The 16,530-nt window shown below is 40.3% G+C and overlaps 2 protein-coding genes across 2 annotated transcripts in view; one reads left to right on the forward strand and one right to left on the reverse strand.

Annotated features, from left to right (window-relative positions):
* Positions 1 to 1,734: 1,734 nt before the first annotated feature.
* On the reverse strand, positions 1,735 to 8,905 carry LOC109478140 (phospholipid phosphatase 2-like). The gene is made up of 7 exons (XM_019779627.1): positions 8,747 to 8,905; positions 7,042 to 7,202; positions 6,593 to 6,734; positions 4,901 to 5,066; positions 4,331 to 4,388; positions 2,979 to 3,155; positions 1,735 to 2,494 (listed from the first exon to the last, which is right to left on the reverse strand). Exons 1-7 carry the CDS (start codon positions 8,805 to 8,807, stop codon positions 2,390 to 2,392), a joined length of 870 nt encoding a protein of 289 aa, XP_019635186.1. The 5' UTR covers positions 8,808 to 8,905; the 3' UTR covers positions 1,735 to 2,389.
* A 5,160-nt stretch (positions 8,906 to 14,065) lies between these two features.
* Positions 14,066 to 16,530, forward strand: part of LOC109477993 (G-protein coupled receptor 54-like) — a 3,572-nt gene continuing 1,107 nt past the window's right edge. Inside the window, exons 1-4 of the mRNA XM_019779445.1 lie at positions 14,066 to 14,434; positions 14,894 to 15,029; positions 15,624 to 15,730; positions 16,250 to 16,402. Of these exons, the coding sequence (XP_019635004.1) occupies positions 14,066 to 14,434; positions 14,894 to 15,029; positions 15,624 to 15,730; positions 16,250 to 16,402 (765 nt within the window). The remainder of the gene's footprint in view (positions 14,435 to 14,893; positions 15,030 to 15,623; positions 15,731 to 16,249; positions 16,403 to 16,530) is intronic.

The raw sequence follows: 16,530 nt of genomic DNA on the forward strand, positions 1-16,530 counted from the left end.
TTAAAGGGTCTGAAGTTTTAATTCTTGAAATAATGACACCTTCTTTGTTATGTCTTTCCCGAAGCCAGACGTCTGTCACCATGGTAACCAGTGTTGGGTTACATCATGTTGCAATTTTATAGCAGGAGGGATTTAGACTCCTGTCTGACCATATGTATGAATGTGTTTGAGTGTCGACATACGTACATTTTTTTATTAACCTCATGATTCGCCACAAAATAAGGCTCATGGGAGCCCCGCGTAGGATTGTATGCATTTCAGAGTCAACCTTGAAGTTAAACCTTGAAGTTAAAACCGAGCGAATTTCCTTGCGGGGGCGCCAGGGTCTGCCACAAATCTGCTGTCTTTGGAGGTGTAAGACCGGCGAAAGTATAGCCTTGGCAACGAACAATGTTAGTATAAACTTGTGCATTACAGGCTAGTTTATAATGCAATATAATGGGTTTTACGTAACTGGAAAATCGCTGTACTTACCAGAGTATTTTCCACTTATCCAACATCATTGTTTTGATTCCTTCTATCGTAACTCATACTTCACCAACCTCTGGCAACGTCTGTATATCTTGTTGCAAAGCAAATGCGTAATGTTTACCTTTGCGTATGGTCTGCTCTGTTAATTCTTACTCAAGCACATTCATATATATGGTGACAAGAGTCTAAATCCCTCCTGCTATGAAAGTGAACATGATGTAACCCAACACTAGTTACCATGGTGACAGACGTCTGGTTCAGGTCATTGACCCGTAGTATGTGTTTGTAGAAGAGGAAACTGAGCAAAAACAGTATGTTTTCCTTTGGTTAACATAATAACAAGTATTAATATTACTTGTTGAAAAAACGTTGGCGTTTCATACACGCTCGTCCTTGGATGGCAGAAGATAAAAGACCAAACCCACACCACTTGTTACTGATATGAAAGCTATCAGCCAGCCAAAAATCACACACGAACAGAAACACAGAAACAGAAACACTCACACGCACACACGCGCACACACACACACACACACACACACATATACACACACACACACACACACACACACATTGAGGACCCAGGTCTTTCCACAGTGTGTATCTCACTGGCCAAAAGGAAGCGAGAACAGAGAATTAAGACATGTAGCCATCATAAGTTATGACCTTGTACGTCTGTTGATGTAAAACATACATACTGCTGAATTCATTACGTGAGTCACATGTGGTTGAAAATAACGTTGTTTAAATTTTTCCACCAGCCACCGTATTGGCTTGCTGGACAAAACGCCCCCTGTCGATACACAAGAGAACGGCAATGTCCACAAGGTCTCAAATATCCACTTGGCATGATGATGTTCTTGATACTTAGAACTTAAGAACTTTATTTACTAAAAACAACCTCCCAGGAGTGTATCCTGAAGATATTGTAGATTACAATATGTACAGCTGTCTAAAACATTTGCTCACTTTAACATTAACAGATTGACAGTATCATGTGATCATTCATCTTTGAAATATTGTACTAAAATCTCCGATAGTGATATAAATATACATACTCTGCAGAGGTAAGAGTTAACATACAAATACTCTGCAGAGGTATAAGACGCATAATTCGGTTAGCTCGGTTAAAGTACAGGTAAAAACTAAAGCACCAAGACTTTCGGCAATCATAGGCAAATTGTAAAACCGTTTGCGTAGCTCACATGTGTATACAGATTTCATTGATTCTCGTTTTAGTAATGTTTTCTCTAGATTTTAATCCCTATTACCACTTAACGAAAGTGTGACTTTTCCTTCACCTATCTATATGTACATGTACTCTATGTTTTATCATATAATCGACATCGTGTTCAATATGATATTCAAAGTCTCTAAAGTTATCTTTTGTTAAATAAGTATTGAAGTCAGAGTGTAGAACCGATCATGTGTCAGCTTTTCATCTTAGTGTAGCTTGATCTTTTTTGCCCCAATGGGATAAAATTATTCATGCACAAATGATACATAATCGGATGAACTTCTCTTGTTATCCTTTGAAATGAGATGCTTAAGAGCAATACTCTGCATCTCCCTGCGGGACCGCATCCCAAATGCAGAAATCCGGTCAAGACTCGGGGCAGAACAAACCATCACTGACAGGATACGCACTAGAAGGCTCAGATGGTTTGGGCATGTGATGCGAAGACCAGCAAACACCTTAAAAACCCTAGACCCCGGGGAAGACCACCCAAGAGGTGGAAAGACCAGCTTCAGAGTGACACAAGGCTTACCCTAAGACTAGCAGAGACTATTGCCCTAGAGCTGGTTGGGGGAACCTGGCGGAGAGAAGCAAGGGGCCAGTACCTGGCCTGAGCGTATAGGAAGGCAGGTAGGCAGGACACATAATGCTCGTGTCTCTTTCTTGTAGATGTTGCAAAAGTTAGTCATCCTCTCCGAATGGCGCTCCTACAGTCGCCACGTACCAGGATCGGGCCCGGGAGGCGGCCGCTGCACGGTCCCAGAACAGGTCAGACACAAACAGAACCTGGGAGGGAAGAAACAGAAGAAACGATATTATAACACACAATCTAACCCTCGGAAGACGGGGAACAACAGACGATAAACCGGACAGTGAGTGAGTGAGTGACAATCTAAACTTAGTACTAGAAAGGTAACATTTACAAAGGAGATGCATAATATTTACCATCGCATGCACATATTGTCTGCTGTGTTATTTCTTACTCAAACACATTCATATACTAGACTGTGTGTGTGTGTGTGTGTGTGTGTGTGTGTGTGTGTGTGTGTGTGTGTGTGTGTTTGTGGTGACAGGAGTCTAAATCCCTCCTGCTATAAAATTGCAACATGATGTAACCCAGCACTAGTACTAGTTACCTTGGTGACAGTCATCTGGTGCAGGTCATTGCCCTTATTTGGTTGGAGAGGAAGAAGAAGAAACAGAGCAAAAACATATGTTTTCCTTCTGCGAAGGTAAACATTATAATAACAAAATTAAATTTTTTCCTCACCATTACTCCAGCAAAGCTAACCCCCAGGGCAATCCCCCGGTTGACTTCGTAGATGTCGTGATGGTAGATCGCCACGCGAGAGTAGGAGTGCCAGACAGCGAAGGCGACAAAAGCTGCCTGAATGGCGGGCTTGACGAGCCAGGGTCCCCGCCACTTCCAACGCGCCTGGATGTACAACTGTTAAAAAAAATTAAAAAAAAAAGAAATTAAAGTATATGTTTACCTTCGGATATGGTCTGCTCTGTTAATTCTTACTCAATGTCAAGTCTAAATGCCTACTATGAAATTGCAACATTATGTAACCCAACACCAGTTACTATGGTGACAGACGTCAACAAATGATGCCATTGGCCAGGTCATAGGTCACTGTTTGGAGAAGAAGAGGAAAAAACAATGTTTTCCTTCGGTAAACATAAAAAAGATCTTAGACTAGAAATGTAACATTTGAGAAGCAAATGCATAATGCTTACCTTCGCATATGGTCTGCTCTGTTGATTCTTACTCAAACGCATTCATATAGATGGCCAGACAGTAGTCTAAATCCCTCCTGCTACAAAATTGCAACATGATGTAACCCAACACTAGTTACCATGGTGATAGACATCCGGACACTTCTACTGTTACTCGGTACAACAATCGCCGCCTGATTTTCAAATACCAAAGCCTTAGTTTCTTCATTGAAAAACAAACCCTGATTGACTCATTGTGGCGTAATTTGAGCCATTCTCAGGCAAGCCGGTGGCTTGACACTAGGACGCTAATTGTTCTATTCAATCTGTATGATATAACAGAAGAACTCTATTACACAAAATTGTAGCAGGTGCAGCGTATGACGACATATACATAGTTGTTGTTACGTAGTTGCTATGGCTAACATTGATCTAACAGTATTAACAGTTTTAACTAAGAAGCTGGTCTGGTGTCATAGATGATACGGTCTCAAGGAAGCCGCGTCAAATTTCTTTTGAACAGGCGCGTGCGGTAAAGAAAAGGCTGGAGTCGTGCCCCGCACTCGCATTGATGTTTAGAGAACGGACGTGAGCCACAGATTGGCGCCAATTTGATTCTTGAGGAAGGAAACGTAAGTTATTATTTTCTTATGTTTACTGAAGGAAAACATGCTGTTTTTGCTACGTTTCCTCTTCTTCTCCAAACCAAAAAGGTCTGTTGCCATGATAACTAGTGTTAACTAGTGTTATATATATATACACACATAGATGTGTTTGGGTAAGAATCAACAGGGCAGACCATATGCGAAGGTAAACATTAATGCATTTGCTTTGCAAATGTTACCTTTCTAGTTTCTTACTATTATTGCTAATAGTTATCTTCAGATATACAAATGTGCTTACCGCAAGGTAGATTGCTGTGTAGAAGTGACTCGTGGCGTGTCCAGATACAAAACCCAACCTGTGAGGGCAATATAATTCACGTTGAGTATTTTCTAATCTCAAAGCAGATCCTAGGGTGGCAAAAAGACACTACAAGTATCAAATTGGCCAGGCAGTATCCATTCGCCAGAGGGTCCATTGGCCACCCAAGGGGGTTGGACCCTCTGGCCAATGGATACTGCCTGGCCAATTTGTTACTGGTAATCATATATCATACATACTGTATTACAATACTGATTTAACATGCTTTCGAAAAAAGTCTCATCTGGGTAGTATAGTATAGGACATAGGGGTTTTCTTTTATACAATAATTCAGTGTCTATCAGACACTTTCCTCAGAGCTTCTGACTGGAGTTCTGAAACTGTGACCAGAGGCTCTTAGGAAAGTGCGTGTTTGATATACACTGAAACATAAGCATGGTAGGATAAGTTTAATTGTGTACAAGAAAACCCCTATAATATCCTGATCATGCGTTTAAGAGATCATAAAAGACCAGGTTTATGGAGTTATGCTACTGTTTTCACACTTACTTTGATGATTCCATGGAGTGCTTGTCTCCAGTGCAGACGTTAGGAAACAGGAGTCCCGTGTTGCTCGTGCAGGTAAAGTTGAGCCCGCACACCTGTAGAAAGTACGGTCTGAGCTCCCCGACGGTGTACTTTGCAATATACGCTACGGATATCGCCGCACTTAGACCTGGCAAATGAATTAAACATTGTCAGTCAAGTGGAATTTTGCATTTTAATTATATAGACATTCTTGCAGGCAAATGGAGCTTCTCTGGCCGGGTACCTTCTCTCGCCAATTAATACCCTTTTTAGGCCGATTTTACAATTTATTCAGCCTGCAAAAGAAGTCTGGTGGAGACTATCGACCTTTACCGAAGGAAAACATATTTCTTTTGCTCTGTTTCTTCTTCCGTTCCAAACACTGACCTGGTCAATGACCTGAACCAGACCGTCAGTCACCATGGTTACTGGTGTTGGGTTACATCATGTTGCAATTTTATAGTAGGAAGGATTTAGACTCCTGTCACCACATATGTGAATGTGTTTGAGTAAGAATCAACAGATCTAGAGCAGACCATATGCGAAGGTGAACATTATGCATTTGCTTTGCAAATGTTACCTTTCTAGTAGTGAAATTTTACACAAATCTTTATTTATTTATTTATTTATTTCATCTTATAAACACTTGGGTGGCCTCTTCAACAGTTAATTGTTGATTTCCAAGAGGGCCCAGGATTCTAGAGTCCGCAGTGAATAATAACCTCAAAATAAATTTGAGATAATTGCACAAAGATGTTGAAAAGTGGAAGTCAATCACAATCAAGATTTTTTTTCAACTAAAATATTTCGATTTTTGTGTAAAAATTTACGTAATGCCGCTTAAAGTGGCGCAACTAGCAAACATCACTGTATCATCCGCACTGGTTAGTGTCTTAACACGTGAGCGAGTGATCATATGTCAGCTTTTCATGTCAGTGTAGCTTGATCTTTCTTCCCCAACGGGAGAAATAAAACCTTTGAAGCATCCTTTGCTTTGTTCAGGAACATAATGTGATTTGACCCCTAGTTACTTGTGTTATTCATTACGCAAATACCCTCTAGGCATAACAACCAAGGAAGTCCCATTTTGCTAGCCTGAGTGTCAGCCTTTTTAGCTTTCGTCCGCTCTGCACGATCAGCTACCGGTCTAAATTACATTTCTTAGCACATTTTCGTCATCATGTCTTAAGGCGCGGTCACATTTCCCAACCTGGGGCCCGGCCGGACAGTCGTTTGGAACGAAAATTATGATATAAGACAGCAAAACACACAAACAAAAAGTTTTAGAAAATTAACCATGAGCACTATTTGTGCATGCTCTTAATACAAATTGTTTATTTTTTGTATACGCAAACAACCCGGCCGGGCCCAGGCTTGGAAATGACATAGCCCAAAACATACTACGTGAGGCGTCTCTTTACTTTTTTGGTACCACCCATAAATAGTCAACCCCTTAGACATAGTTTTAGACATAATTATAGCTTTAGACAACTACCTTTTATCATGTAGATTTTCATCATCATTATAATTTTTAATTATAGATTTATGTAGATTTTAATTATTTTATACTCTGTTTCATTGCTCTTTTATATTTGTAATTTGCAATTAGCCCCCAGGCACGAATTTACAATAAACTTCTATAAAGGTTGACACCCAGGCTAACGCTTTGCTTACCAAAGAAGAACAGGACGGTATTTTTGAAGAGGCGCGCGAAGAAGTTGGTGAGAATGTCGCTGTACTCCTGTTGACCCGCGTTCCCTCTGTCGTTGAGCGATCTTTTCTCTCGGAAATATAAAGCCAGCTCTCCTAACACGAACTAGGCAAGAAGCAAAGAAACGTTATGTGTATTTATAGTACTTATTACAAATTAATGCATTGGTTAGAGAAGTTGGCAAAGTAATATATTCGAATAGAACTCGTTTTCTAGACATTTTCGGGCCATTATGTTTAGGTTTTCGATAACGTTTGGCTACCATTCAAAATTCATGACCCTAGGCCCTACACACACCCATATACACAACTCCATGCATATACACACATACACACACACACACACACACACACACACAAACACACACGCCATGGAAGCGAAGGTAATAACTTACGCGAAGGTAATAACTTACCACAAGTATGGCCATGGCGATGAGGACGCCCCAGTGCCCGAGTACCCGGTGTGCCCACGACCCGGTCCGGTACGGGTAGGAGAGCCGCCGGTCGGTACAGTAGAACCCGCTCTCATTCGGCTGGATGTCAGACAGGACCAGGATAGCAGCAGGCAGGATAGCTGCGGGGAATGGAAACATACAGTTGTACAATTCTACAACTTTTTCGACATGGTTGCCCCCGAACCGTGTAAGCATGCATGGCAGGAACCTTAGATCAAAACATAATGTAACACAGTTCAAATGTAGAACTGAGAGTATCGCAAGACTACACTGCCTTACGTGGTTAATATACTTAATGAAACATGACACGATTGATGTATTCATATGTCTTAACACATTAATGAAATGGTTTTAATATGTGCAGGTGTAACGTAAGGCATTTTAAGTTGTACTGTGTAAGTATTAATAGTGTACATTAAGTGTAAATATTATCATCCTTAATTGTAATGCCATACTATAATTCAGCTAAAAGCTGCAACTGTATGGATGTTTTAAGTCGCCACAATAAACCATTGATATATATTTATATCATTTAGTAAATGACCTTTACATTAATAAATGACGACCTTTATTGCACATTTGTGCCACACTGGGCTAAGTACATGCACAGGTCACAACAAATCATGGGGAACAGATACAGTCAACATACACAAAAAAACTTATTACATGTATCATTAAATAAATTCAACTTCTCCTCGCTTTTCAGTTATAGTAGAGATAGAGGAACAGATATGTTTTTCCATGGAAGGTTTGTCTTGTTGCTATTATTAATTATGTAAAATGGGAACACGATCATAAAAACTTTATTTGCATTTTGCATACGTAATGATCTGAAGTATCGCTAATTTACAATGCGTAACAGATTGAAACAAGGATTAACTTAAAGAGTTTGAAAGAATTTTCATTTGGTCACTATTGTATAATTGCATCCAGCCGCTGATGGCTGACTAAGCTTCCAATACCCATTCCTTTCATTCTATATCTAAAGCATACCGCCCGTCAATACACTCTTATGAGCATCCCAAATGAGTTGCATTTCTAGTGAAATCGGTACAGATTTCGCAACAACAATCTGTATCTGTATAGCCGGTATAACCGCTCTTCGGCGTAACACACTAGCTTCGCAGGTACGCGCCGCGGCAGCAGCTAGCTATATCACACCGAACGACCTGTTACACTCCATCTTTGAACATTTAATTCCAGCTTTCTAGTGATGATGCCCCAACTGTGCTTGGTGGCAACGAGTTCCACTCTACCTTACCACAACAGCAGTAACAACAAAATTTATGGCACGACTGACAACACTACAGTACAAAATTGTCGAGAATAGCTATGTTCTGTTAATGGTGTAAAATTAAGGCAAACATTGTCTAACAACATCTGTTATAGACTACATGTGGGTTGGCCACTTAGCAATGACAAACATGTGGGAGGGGCATAGGCAACCACCTTTGAATACCCAAATTCTCGTATGTTGGAACTTTTAAAGCAAAACACACACAATTTTCTTGGTCAGCCTTCTTGATGTGTATTCATGATATTTGCCATAATGATCCGAAAGTGAATTTAGTACCACAATTGGTCGCACCTGTAACGTTACGTAACGCCCCCCTCCCCACCAAGAAGCTAAACATAAGAATTATGGCATGTATGAAGGACTTACCTATTGGTAGACAGATCAAATCTATGACCATAAGAAGCCATGTTCTCGCCGAGGCAGCCATAGTGAGAAGTTGCAACCATTCAGATGGATTTTCTTCTAAAATAAAAGGACAATTGTCAGTATGCCATGTCACTACAGCAAGCTGCCGGCTGTTTCTTACCCAGGATAATTATTTAAATGAGAACCGGTCGGACAAGTTTTGATCAACAAACCGAATCTGCTCAAAACAATGCATCGCTGAGGGCTGTTTTTAAGGAGGACAGCTTTTGAAGAAACTTATGGGGTGATTTTAGCTTGGAAAATACTAATAAAAATCATTTAAAAACTTATGGGTGAAATAAATACTTTATTGTGCAGACTAATGTTTATTATGATCATCATGATACATTCATTTCAAACTGTCTCTTCTACGATTACAAGAGAAGTAACTACTAGAAACCACCAAATTCCATTGTAATTTGTTTACATCTACAGACAAAAGAAGATTACTCCCTTCTTACCATCACCAAGGAAGGTTTAAAAATCAACCTTCTAATTCGTGATGGTACCATATGTTACAGTGGGATTTTTAGTCTTCCGTTGTTTCAAAGAAAGTAATCAACTCAAAAATCATCATTTAGGCCAAGGAGAGACTTAGTAGTCCCCTGTGCCTGTTGTACTTAGTTGTCAGTACATTATCTTCATGTTTCTTACAATTAGCCTCTGGCCACCTGTAGCGTAAAAAAATACCAGTAAAAAAAAACACATAAACGCCTGAAACACGTAAAAAAATAGGCCGAAGCTTCAACCTCTGCTTTGAGAGTATTGATAGTGTACACATACGTACAAGAAACAATGTTGTTTCTGTGATTCATAGACTGTGGAAGGTGCATATTTATTGCATAAAGTTTACATTTATACCACTAATTAAGTGTTGTTTGTAATGTCAAGACATCACTGCATCAAATAGAATTTCCTAAATATCAAAAGATGACTTTTTAGAAATGATGAAAGTAACACAGGAGGAAGTAATTCTTCAAACGTTTCTGAATCAAAGGCTGAAGCTTGCCGCGGGCAACAATTAACATTTAGAACTCGTGTCACATGTACGTGTATGAAACACGCAGTCAAAACTTAATTAGTGTGCCAATTAGGCTTATTATCACGTCTGATGTCATATGTGATATTTAACTCGAGTTACTTGCATGTGTATGTACCATACATCCCAAAATTGATTGATATAACAAGTACGCCAAAACGCAGTTACTCAAGCAACTGGATATGATTTTGAAAATGGTCAGACGTTTCAGCTAGTATCCACTGGCTTTCGTCAGTGACTGAGAGACAAGAGGAGAAATGCAGGTTCATAAGCACAAACTATTGATTGTAGGCTACCTGGTGTGATATTGAATAAAAAACAGAAACGCTCTGCCTTCGTTTGGTTATTTGAATATATTGTCTCATAAAAAGGTTCAGGTTTTTATATCAAAGTGGCCCCTTTTACTTCAATGATGGGTATCATTGCACACATGCAGCAGAGTCTTTTGTAATTTCATGTCGAGCTTTTGAAGTATGTGAAATGTACAAATGTACGTTTATGAAATATTCGTCCCAAAACTGATTGACATAACAAATAGACTACCTTCTTTGATATTGAATGAAACAGAAACGCTCTGCCTTCGTTACTCTTTGGTTATTTGAATATATTGCATCATAAAAAGATTCAGGCTTTTATCAAAGTGGCCCCCTTTTACTTCAAAGTTCAATGATGCAATGGGCACCATTGCACACATGAAGCAGAGTCTTTTATAATTTGGTGTCGTCCTTTTGATGTGTAGGTACAAAGGAACGATCTGTAGTCGTCGTAAACATCTGGTAACAGACCACAGTAGAGAGAGAAGAGTATTGCAGACACTGATTCTACGCTCTTCGCTTGCTTTCAATTGCTGCTTGATGAAGAGTAGCAGAAGAGGTAAGTGCATCCACTGTCTGGTTATCAGGTAACATATAACCATGTCAAGTATTAGCCTCCGTATCAGGCTTATAGAACTGGGGGTTTGGTGGTCTTCGGCTGTTTTCTGATTAGCCCAGTTCTACGGTAATTCTAGCCTTTATGGTGCGGCGAACTGTTCTCTCAACGGACAAACTCCCTTGGCATGCTTATTTCTCTATCTGGCCGATTTCTACTCTTTCCAGCCGCCTCCCCAAGCCTGGTAGAGGCTACGGTAATTCAACCAGGCAATCATTATGCAATCATTAAGTAGTAAATAAAAGCTTCCAAAGACCCTGAAGACCCCCCCCCCCCACAACCCCCCAGTTTTTGGCATGCTGTGGAGGCTAGTAAATTATGGTGTCACTTGCACGTGTATGAAACATGCATCCCCAAACTGATTGATATTTTACTTTTAAACCACGCCTTCGTTACCATGACGACCTTTTATAATTTCGTGTCGACCTTTTTATGTGCAGGTACAAAAGAACGCCCTGTAGCTAGCAGACCGCAGTAGAGAGAAGAGCATTGCCGACACGGATTCAACAGTACTTAGTCGTTTGCTTGTCGCATCATCATGAGTAGTCAAGAAGGTACGTTTATCCATTGTCTAATTCTAAAAGATCAGCTTTTGAACTGTATTGCATTTTTCTGTAGCCTCTAACAGGCTTGGGGAGGCGGCTGGAAAGAGTGGAAATCGTTCAAATAGAGAGATACCTTGCTGGGGGAGTTGGTCCGCTACAGAGTACATTTTGCCCCACCTGAAAATCTGCTCTCTAGCGGACCAACTCCACCGGCAAGTTATCTCTCTATTTGACCGATTTCCACTCTTTCCAGCCGCCTCACGAAGCCTGGTAGAGGCTAATTATTCTGGTGTGGTTATGAAAATGGCATGAAACGTCGCATGGGCACTAGGCAAGAAAGGTGTAATTGATTCAGAAGAGGGATAACATGATATGAAACTGTCTTCTAAGTGTCCAAGAACACAAAGAGGAGGCCGCCATAGCAAAAGGAACAGAATAAAAAGCTCATGTTGTATTTGACAAGGCCATGCCATATTTAGACTTGTTTATAAATCAATTCCGCCCTCATCAAAACGCTTCCTTTTACTTAAATCATATCTCGGTTGCCATGGCACATCTTACGCACAGTCTTTTATAATTTCGTGTTGACCTTTTCATTTGTAGGTACAAAAGATTGAACTGCTGTTTGCCTATCAGCAGTCGCCGTCGACATCCGGTAGCAGACCACGGGGAGAAGCCCAGAGCTGGCACGGATTCACTGCTTCTCGTTTGCTTGCGATCTTTAGCATCATGAAGAGTAGCAGATAAGGTAAGTCCACCTTATTCCATGGTTTCGCATAACCGGTAAACCACCTTTAGGCGTAACACACCAGTTTTGTACCTGATGTAAGTACAAGCTGCGCAAGATTATATGGTGCATAAGACCGGACTGTAAGGTTTGAACCACTCACGCCGGGAAGGTTCCCTACTCTTTTCAATAAGTGTCGGGGGTTCTTGACGTGCATGGTGTGTGGCTCTCCCAAAACACGGGAACCTAATTTAACGTCCTATCCGAGGGACGTTCCTAACCGAAGCTAGGCTCATTTCCACCTGAGTGAAGTGAGGAAAGTCGTGTTAAGTGCCTTTCCCAAGGGCAGAAGATCGGTGACATGGTAGGATTCGAACTCGCGACCTCTTGGTCCTGAGCTGAACACACTACCGATTACGCCACACCGGTGTCTAATGCCAAAAAGTCAGTTGACAAACTGTGTTACGTTGTATTAATTCTGGCGATATGATGAAAATGAAACGACGCTGTGTTGCCGTGTTTTTGTGAAATGCTGTTTTTGGTGTCTGGGTCCAAGAGAGACTCCGGTTGTGTGGGGAATAGAGTATGACGTCGGTGTTGGCGCTTGTTTCTTTGATATGACAATACTGAGGATTTCGTTTCCACTGGAGAGTGTAAGGGTTGTATTTTTCCGTCCAATTAGCTGGGGGGGGTTTTACGTCCAATTAGCTGGTTTTACGTCCAATTTATTTACACATCTGCGCCGCGGCCTATAGTATATGACTATGCCCCAGGGCATTCTACCGCTTCGCTTCCAAATGTAATACGAAGAAGCAACTTAGAAAGCTTGGCATCCGGCTACCGACTGCTATCCGTGATATTTTTTTGAGATGACCAATGTGACAATATCATCTTTGCTCCACGTTGGAGGAAAACGGCATATGCAAAGTTTAAACTTTGCTTTAGGTAAAAGGGTTACTGATTTCATCGCCATTTTGTTGATAGTATATCTTGTGCCCTTGTCGTCTTTGTTGATAGTATAGTTTTTTTTAACAGAACTATCCTTCACGGAACGACGTCTTGCCTTTTGTTACTGGGTTTCCAAGATCTAATCCAAACCTCTGAAGCACAATTGCAATGCTGGTGTTTAGGGTTGGCAATTGTCAAAAAGTAATCGACTACTGGTGGGGTCGCTTTCTGTATACATCTCTGTAGTCGGTGACCGCTTTTGGGAGTAGGCACTAGCTTTCTGTATGTACGTGGTAAGTCGGTTTTTTTGTAGTCTGTTTGAAGTCGCCTCATCAAAAACAAAACAGCATCAAAAATAGACCTTTCAAGTTTTCAAGCCTCTGCCATTTTTCAAGAACAAAGACATAAAAAGGCTTCTCATTTTTATCTGCAAGACATTCACATCTTTATTTACCTATGATATAAAAATAAAGGGGTTGCTGTTCCTCATTTAAATCCATGTCAAGGTTTTAACACATTTTGAAGGTAACGAGCAAAATTTTTATGAAGTCTTACCTATTTGTTTTGCAGGGTTGGAGATTGACTAAAGCATGCTAAATAATATTTAATGGGGTATTCAATTATTCAATTTATTATAAGTATATATACATATATCGAACCAGCTGCATGTATCATCATTATATACATAATGACTTAGGATTGACAATGTATATATGTGATTATAACATCTGTATTATTTTGTTTTGACCTGTACTCAACCCAGCGCGTATGTGTGTACAATCAAAGTCTTCATTCATTTATTTTCATTTCATTTCATTTATTTATTGGTGATGCCACAATGCATTACAAGTGGGAGCCAGGCAGCCTAAAGGCTGGTGGCGGCTGCCACTGGTACATACAACACAACACAGGACAAGTCAATACAATATACAGGACCTAACAACAAGTTACGAATATCCAATATATATTAATATTCATTCATTAATTAATGCACAATAGAGGTTTTCATTCATTAATGCCCAATTATGTCTATGATCTAGACTCCACAGCTCGACATTGAAGGCGGATCCACAACCCTCAGCTTACCGAAGATGTGTACGGCAAACGTCACAAACTTTGACAACTTGACCGAGGAGTCGCTGAACTCTTCTTGTACGAAAGATACTGTGGGCGTCGCCGCCAAGCTCCCCCTGCCCATACCGATGACATGGGACAACTACGTCCCGCCGGCAATCTTCGCTCTCATCTTTCTCATCGGCGTTGCCGGCAATTCCCTGGTGATTTACGTGGTGGCGTTCTTCCGGAAGATGCAGACCGTCACCAACTTCTACCTGTGCAACCTGGCCGTGACAGACATGGCGTTCCTGCTTTGCTGCGTTCCGTTCACCGCTATCCAGTACGCCATGCCGTCGTGGATCTTCGGCGAGAACATGTGCAAGATGGTCAACTACATGATGCAGGTAAACACTCTCATTTTTTCCCGTCATATTTATGCATGATGACAGTACATAACGAAGTACATGTATCCAGCTCAAAATTAAAATACTAGAATAACAATAGAAACTAGAAAAGTAACATTTGCAAAGCAAATGCATAATGTTTACCTTCACATATGGCTCTGCTCTGTTAATTCTTACTTAAACACATTCACATATATGGTGACATGAGTCTAACTCCCTTCTACTATATAAAATTCCAACATTATGTAAACAACACCAGTTACTATGGTGAGAGACAGTCTGGTTCAGTCAGGTCAGAGGTCACTGGAGAACGAGAAGAAGAGGAAACTTAGCAAAAACAATATGTTTCCTTCGGTAAACATTATTAAGGTAACAAGTCATAACATTATATCATATTTAAAATATGTTTGATGTTTGAGGAAACGCATTTGTTTCTATTGTTTGTATTTTCTTCTCCAGGTAACAGTCCAGGCTACCTGCCTGACACTGGCTGCGGTGAGTGTGGACCGGTACTGCGCGATCGTACATCCCATGTCCTCGCTCGTCTTCCGCAGGAAACGGGTGGCCCTCTCCGCGAGCGCTCTCATCTGGATCGGTGAGTGAAAAGGTCACACTGACGTAAAAACAAAATTGAATAATATATATGAAAGCAGATGCCGGAAATGTGGTGTGTATGATCACAAATTCATGTAGAATTCAATTATATGGTCATGAAATATCAGACACAAATAGCAGGAAGCGTATGGCCATCTCAGGGAGCTCTCTCATCTGGATCGGTGAGTGAAAAGATCACACTTAATAATATAAATAACCTAATATGCATAGTTAATGTGACAATTTTGTGATTTCTTCATGGTAAAATTTGATACCTTTTGACATGTGTAACTTACTTGAAGGTTAACTTCACTATGCATATATTATGTTAATATAGAGGTAATTTGCATAATTGATGAGGACATCTGGAAATGAAATATTGCCAAAGGATAGAAATTTCACACGCAAAATATTGTAATTTGAGTTCAGAAAACCATAAATTAAACTAGATTATGTTAATTACGACCTTATTTCCATTATCAATGAGACAAATCCCAAAAAACATTAACATAAACTCTACATATTTCATGGAGGTATTACGTCTCCGAATCCTTGTTATGCATTCTTATTGTGGAAATCATCCTGTTTTCCGTAGTATCTTTCCTGATGGCTGTGGAGGTGCCCATGCACTACCGGCTGGTGGAGTGGAACTGGGCCCCGTACGGCCGGCAGACCATCTGCCGACCGGTCAGGCCGTCTAAGGTACGTACGTGATCGAAGCTTCTAAATGTTTTTTTTTATAATTTATCTATTTATATAAACATTTATTTACATATAATTACATGGGAAAATGGCCATGGGAAACAGACCTAATAATACATTTACACTCCCTGGCCACAGTTAACGTTAGAACACACTAATAACAATAATTGTAGCAAATAGTAACAATGAAAAGTAATGCAAAATAAGAAAGTAACACAAAGACTTAAATGATCAAAGACGTTACAAATCACTGGTCACATTTAGACCAAACACAATAATTGAAACAACAATTGAAACAATACGAATAGGAAGTTTTGAGTAAATTAATGATTGTACTTTAATGTAATAAATCAGCAATTCAGCCTTTGGGCTGCAAGTGATTTCTATGTCAATACGGTCTTCTAATTCAACTTACTGTATCTTCTTGAAAACTAACATAACATTGGTATACAGGGTAAAGAATGGATATGCTTCACATAAATAGGAGACATGGTAACTGCTATTCTATTCTATCATAAGGACTACGAGAAGGGGATGATGATCTACACAGTGTTGTCCACCTACTTCATCCCTCTCGCGATCTGCCTCGTCTGCTGCGTGCCCATCATCTACCGCCTCTGGCACCGCTTTGACAACGTCTCAGCGCTGGTGCCGAGGGACAACGCGGAAAAGGTGCGCCGAATCTTAATTTTCAACCAGTATTTACCGTCTTTGATGTGCTAAGAATAGACATGGAGTGGTGTAAACGAGAGCTAAAGTCTATTTAGTATCTATCTATCTACCTACCAATCTACCGATCT

Source organism: Branchiostoma belcheri, unplaced genomic scaffold (genome assembly GCF_001625305.1).
Source record: "Branchiostoma belcheri isolate BF01 breed outbred unplaced genomic scaffold, Haploidv18h27 scaffold42, whole genome shotgun sequence".
Lineage (NCBI taxonomy): Eukaryota > Metazoa > Chordata > Leptocardii > Amphioxiformes > Branchiostomatidae > Branchiostoma > Branchiostoma belcheri.

Bases quoted from the DNA above. Each gene is read 5' to 3' on its own strand.
- LOC109478140 (XM_019779627.1), bottom strand. From the start codon at position 8,807: ATGGCTGCCTCGGCGAGAACATGGCTTCTTATGGTCATAGATTTGATC. The intron at 6,735-7,041 runs GTAAGTTATTAC...CTTCTTGCCTAG, and splicing joins TCGCCATGGCCATACTTGTG to TTCGTGTTAGGAGAGCTGGC. The intron at 4,389-4,900 runs GTAAGTGTGAAA...TTGCCCTCACAG, and splicing joins CACTCCATGGAATCATCAAA to GTTGGGTTTTGTATCTGGAC.